This window comes from Juglans microcarpa x Juglans regia, chromosome 1S, assembly GCF_004785595.1.
Source record: "Juglans microcarpa x Juglans regia isolate MS1-56 chromosome 1S, Jm3101_v1.0, whole genome shotgun sequence".
Taxonomy (NCBI): Eukaryota; Viridiplantae; Streptophyta; class Magnoliopsida; order Fagales; family Juglandaceae; genus Juglans; species Juglans microcarpa x Juglans regia.
This window is the reverse complement of record NC_054595.1, coordinates 7,135,761-7,141,868: the sequence shown is the minus strand read 5'-3', so window position 1 is coordinate 7,141,868 and position 6,108 is coordinate 7,135,761. Positions and strand designations below refer to the sequence as shown.

Genomic DNA, 6,108 nt, shown 5'->3' with positions numbered 1-6,108 from the left:
ACGCGCCAAGCTAGGAGTGTGGCAACCAGTCGAGTCTAAAGAAACCGAGGTCCCTGGTTCCAGAAACGCCATATGTGGCGGCAGTAGAAGCTTCGTGGCGGCAATAGAAGCTTCCTGGTGCAGTGGCACGTGGATCTCAGTACTGTTTTGACCCGTGCGTGTGATTCACGCACTGCTCCAATCGAGGAAAGCTTTCGGCGATCCGAAGGATTGACAGCCTAAGAATCCTGCAGTGGGGCACGTGGTGGTCACTGGGTTCCATAAAATAGCAAATCGACATTTCACCATACTTTGGACCGAAAAACAAACAAAAATTGAAAAATAAAGAGCTATACAATCTCTAGTCTAACCAGATGGAAGGAGGGAGGAAGGGGCTGAAGCTTCACACCCCCCCCCCCCTTCTTCAGGTTAGGTTTATGCTGGGGGCGAGTCTCTGGAGAGAAAAGGGAGAGAGAGCTCTAACCAAAAGCCCCTATAAAACTTCTCGACCATCGGTCATGTTTGTTTTCACAACTACTCTCAACTCATCTCATCTTATCTAATCTAATCATTTCAAAATTTTCAAATTCTTACATAAAATAAAATAAACAATTCAACTTTTTCAAATTTTAAAACAAAAATAATATTAAAAAAATATATTTTAATAATATTTTATTTAATTTTTAACTTTAATCTCAATTTATTTCAATTTTTCTTATCTTATCTCATCTATAAAAATAATCCAGGCTAGTATTGGGGGCTCTCATCCATAAAAATAAAAAAATTAAAAAAAATATATACTTTTGATTTTAAGTATTGGAGGCTCTCTCGCTCAATGAAAAAATAAAAAATAAAAAAAAATAAAAAAATAAAAAAAAAAAAAAAAAAAAAAACTATTGAGGCTTTCCAATTGGACCATCTAGCTCTCCTTCACTTATTTCACGAGATGGCCGGTAGGCCTGTGCATAAACACAATAAGCCCGACCCACCTAACAAAACCGATTCGATCAACCCACATTAAATCGGATTAAAATTAGATGCGGGTTAGATGATGTCCAACCCACTTTTAAGCCGACGAAACTGATCAAACCGCAGTCCCCCCTCTCTTCTTTCTATCTAGCACAAACCCTAGCCTCTCTCTCTCTCTCTCTCTCTCTCTCTCTCTCTATCCAACACAAACCCTAGTGCCGTTCTCTCTCTCTCTATGAAGCAAAAAGACGCTACGGACGAAACCCCTCTCTGCAAACTGCAGTTCACCTAATAAGAGATGAGAGTCTCGAAGCAATTCAACCCATCCAAGTCCTGTGCGAACCGCGGTGACCTCCTCTGTTGCGTCTGCTTCTCCTTCTTAACATACATTGCTGATGGTGGCTGTTTCTTGTTCACGTCGATGCTGGCGGCGTTGGTATCGCTACTGCCCTTGGCGATGGAAGGGAAGGAAGCCTTCACCTTTTGGCCCAACAACTCCGCACACACGATGTCTAAGGAAGTGAAGATCATGGAATTCATGATTGACCTTTGTCTGATCTCTTTACTAAATATTTCTTGTTTACAAAAAGTGCTAAAATAGTTTTTCCTCTCTCTCTCTGTTTGTTTCCCAAGAAATTTCCTTTTGGTTTCTCTTTTATTTTTCTCCTGTCAGTAAAGTAAGAAGAAGACGTTGAAATGCTGCAAACTGCATTTTTTATTTTTTGTTTTTTGGAATGTTGATCTGATATTGATAATTTGATATTGTGATCAGATTATACAGATGATATAAATATTTTGTGCATCGATGCAGAAGTGAAGAACGTAGATTTTTTTTTTTTTGCCCTATGTGGTGAATGTCAGATCATACGGGTTCGATCCGATCTCTGTTTATTCAAGTTGAGTCAGGTCGGTTTGAAACCTTGAATGGAAACACTCAAGTCGGGTCGAGCACAAATCTGATTGCTTCGGGCCGGATTGCAGCCCAAAAATTGGCCGATAGAGGGTAGCGAGAAAACAACTTTATAAAAAGTCTATTAACAGCAAAATTATTTAACATAAAAAATTAAATTAAATTTTGAAAAACTCAATACTATCCCGACTGGAAAGTTTCTCGAAATGACGGAGAAATAAAAGGGGTTTCCTACCTGTCAATATAGAAGGGCTCTTTCCTCGGTAGCCATGATGCAGCAAAAAGAAAGAGAATATATCTCTAGAGAATTTCTCTCTCTCTCTCTTTCCCTCTCTCAATCAGAAATATTACCTTTGCCGGCAAGTAGCCGTCTCCCGTTATAATTTTAAGGTAATTTATATATTTATAGAATTGAAAACCACTCCCTAATCCCTAGCTTGTCGTCTTCGTTGCACACAATTTTCAGACTTGCGTTTTCTTTAAAAAACAAACACTCCCCCATCCATCTCTCTCTCCGTCACATATTTTTCTCTCTGATCGATCAACCCAAAACCCAAAAGGAAAATTCGAAACACCCATAAAGAGATTTCTTTTTTTTTTTATGGGTGTTCGAACCCTGATTGTTCTCGGTATCGCACTTGTTTGTTTTCTCGTGTTGATTCGGGTGCTTCTATTCAAAACCGGGCTGATTTATGTCGTGAAGAAATGGTGGAGATGGATCGAAGATTGCTTTCATGTTCACCAGTTCCTCAAAGTCCCCGAATTCAATGAAAGTATGCAAGAGAATCAGCTTTATCGAAGAGTCTCCCTCTACCTTAACTCCTTGTCTAGTCTCGAAGACTCCGATTTCACCAACCTTGTCACCGGCAAGAAGCCTAACGACATCGTTCTCTGCCTTGACCCCAACCAGACCGTCGAGGACAACTTTCTCGACGCCGTATTAACATGGACCAACGCTGACAAGACGCTACGAAACAACTGCAGAAGCTTCCTGCTGAAGGTCCGAAAGGCGGACAAGCGCAGAATCCTCCGGCCGTATCTCCAGCACATCCACTCGGTGGCTGATGAAATTGAGCTGAGAAAACAGCGAGACCTGAAGCTGTACATGAATATCAAGCGCGGCGAGGACGACGACGATCATCACCATCATCATCATCGCACCGGGGGTGGTGACGGAAGGTGGAGATCCGCTCCCTTTACGCACCCTTCGACCTTTGATACAATAGCCATGGAAGACGACCTCAAAAACAAGGTGAAGTCCGATCTCGAATCCTTCGTCAAATCCAAACAGTATTATCACCGTCTTGGCCGCGTTTGGAAGCGAAGCTTTCTCTTATACGGTCCGTCCGGAACTGGGAAATCAAGCTTCGTGGCTGCCATGGCGAATTTCATATCCTACGATGTTTACGTTATCGATCTCTCCAAGGTTTTGAATGATTCGGATCTGAATTTGCTTTTGTTACAGACAACGAGCAAGTCCATCATCGTCATGGAGGACCTCGATCGGTTTCTGACGGAGAAATCGACGGGTGTGAGCTTGTCGGGAGTACTGAACTTCATGGATGGGATATTAAACTCGTGCTGCGCCGAAGAGAGAGTGATGGTTTTCACGATGATGAACAGCAAGGATCGCGTCGACCCATCTCTGCTTAGACCCGGTCGTATCGATGTCCATATCCATTTTCCTCTCTGTGATTTCTTGGTTTTCAAAACTTTGGCGAGCAGCTACTTGGGGCTCAAGGACCACAAGCTCTTCCCTCAGGTGGAGGAGATTTTCCAAACCGGGGCGAGTTTAAGCCCGGCCGAGATCGGCGAGTTGATGATTGCAAACCGGAATTCGCCGAGCCGGGCTATAAAATCGGTTATGACGGCATTGCAAACGGACAGTGAACGGAGGATTGCACAACGGTTGGGGAATACCGACGGACCGAGGAAGTCCGTGGAGGAAGCGGGCGCGTCCTTCCGAAGTGAAGGCGGCCATGCCGTTCGGGAGTTTCGGAAACTTTACGGTTTCTTGAGGATGAAAAGCTGCAAAGTCTCTCATTCTCAGTCGTTCGATGAAGGCTCGGTGCACAAGGAAGGGTAACAATCACATCGGCTTCGAAACGTTTCGGGTAAAAAAATATCGGCGCTTCTTGGACGGGCCTAATTTTTCCATTTGGGTGTATAGGTTGGTTGGAATTCAGATAGCTAGAAATGTGATGGGGATATCATCAATTTTCATTTCAAGGTTGAGATTTTTTTTAAAAAATGCAAAGCAAAGCAAAAGTTTACAAGGAAATGATATTCTTCCTCTTGAATTTTATGATCTCCAGCTCTACTTGTAATGTTTCACGTTTTCAGTAACTATTATTTTCTTGATGCTGATATTTCCTAATGATATATGATATTGTGATGTTTTACAATTCTTCAAGGGGGAGGAGTTTGCTTTGGAATGTTTTAGTTTGTTTGTTAGCTAGCTTTGTGGGCATGTTGATGGCAGCATTAGCTCAATTATTAATGGTGGATACAATTGAACAGATGATTATGCAGCTTTTTTCTTTTCATTTCTTTTTTCTAGCAAGAATATTATAGAATAACGAAAAGTAGCTACAGTGGATCTTTTCTACTTTCGAAATAACTAGGTAGATTATATATGGATAAGTTTTCAAAAACATGATTGGTTGCTTACCATTGCATCATTTAAGTGTTCATATCGATTTTGTGATCAATGAATTTTGTAAATTTCAATTATTGGCAATGATGGGAGACTTGTTGAATATCCACGATGATGGGTAAGATTTGCCAAAATGGAGGCATTCAATAACTGTAAATACCGATTGAGCATCTCCTTCCATTATTGCGAGATCTTGATTATTAGTCATCTTGGAAGTTAACAACGCCCCACTAGCTTCTGCTACTAGAGAATTTGAGGTTTGAAGCTTTTTTGTCCTGATTTTCAGAATATCTCTATTTTGGTTCTGGCAAATCGCTGAAATTATTAAAAAATGATCTCTTATTACAGTATCAAAAGAGAAGCTTTGAAAGTTTGGAGGGGGGGTTTCATTTTTCTTCTCTCCTATATTGTTTGCCTTCCCAGGCTTCCTTGTATTATGCAGCTTTCTTGTACAGATTTGTTGAGTTGTTTTTATTCTTTTTATTTTAATAGTTGCTGTTGTTGTTAAAGAATTGTGGGATGAAAGCATATGACCAATTGAATGAAGCAGTTTCATATGAGCTATGAATGTTGCCACAGTTTATATTTAGCAATCATAAAAGGACTTTGGCTAGTTAGAGGCATCTCTTCTCTTTCTTCATTTCTCAATGTTGCATTCAAGGCTTGTGAACAGACAAAGTAGTGCCTTCTCAATATAAGAGTTTATTACTTGCAAAGTTTTATTTGGGTATTGAAAGTACTTTAAGTATTTTCAGAATAACTCACTATTATTTATTATTTTATTATTATTTTTTTCATATTTTTTATTATTATTTAATATTTTATCATTATTTTTTTATTATTTTTTTAATACTACAAACAAAATACTTAAAAATACTTCACATTACCAAATTTAAAGGCTGAGATCTATTATAATTATGAGAAAAGTCCAATACTTTTATATAAAAAATGATTGGGATATAGATTTACAAATTGATGTGAGCTATGTTGGGTTGTAAAGTAGATATTGATGCTGTGAACAAATCTGTCTTCTTTTCTTTCTTGCCGGATTGATTGCAATTTGCAAGTGACCGAAGTCACTGGCCACAGAAAATCAGAGTCTTTTTATGATTAGGGTAGAGGAGGATTTTAGCACTATTTTTGGAGAGCAGAGGTAATTCCATTTCCACATCAGAAAAAAAAAAAAAAAAAAAAAAAAAAAAAAAAAAAAAGAAGGGACTTTGTTTTCTTGCTCTGATCTTCATCATGATGATAAAGGCAATTTGTCATTGCGCACAGACTCAGCCAAAGTTGTTCAATTCATTGCTCTGTTTGGTGATGTTGATCCATCACCTGTCAATAAAAGCAGTTTCTCTCTGAGGGGCTTACTTTCTGTGGTCAATTCTCCACCCCAATTTTATTATATTCTTTAGACAATATATTCTATAAAAATAAATTTATAAATTTATATTATAAAAATTATAATTTTATAATCTAAACAATGACAATGAATTACGTTAATTTATAAATTTTATTTTGTAAAAATCAAATATTTCTCTTGAGAAGGTGTTATTTTCTAGCCATTCTTAGCTATTCAATAAAAGGAAAATTTATG

General features: G+C 38.7%; 1 protein-coding gene across 2 annotated transcripts; it reads left to right on the top strand.

Moving 5' to 3' along the window:
- The first annotated feature begins 2,168 nt into the window (after positions 1-2,168).
- Positions 2,169-4,263, top strand: LOC121246616 (AAA-ATPase At2g46620-like). 2 transcript variants are annotated; one of them, XM_041144807.1, is made up of 2 exons: positions 2,169-3,110; positions 3,324-4,263. In XM_041144807.1, the coding sequence occupies exons 1-2, from the start codon at positions 2,460-2,462 to the stop codon at positions 3,942-3,944; spliced, it is 1,272 nt and encodes a 423-aa protein (XP_041000741.1). In that variant the 5' UTR covers positions 2,169-2,459; the 3' UTR covers positions 3,945-4,263. The 2 variants fall into 2 exon arrangements, with proteins under 2 accessions (XP_041000741.1, XP_041000740.1); XM_041144806.1 differs by having other exon boundaries at positions 2,169-4,263.
- The last annotated feature ends 1,845 nt before the right edge of the window (positions 4,264-6,108 follow it).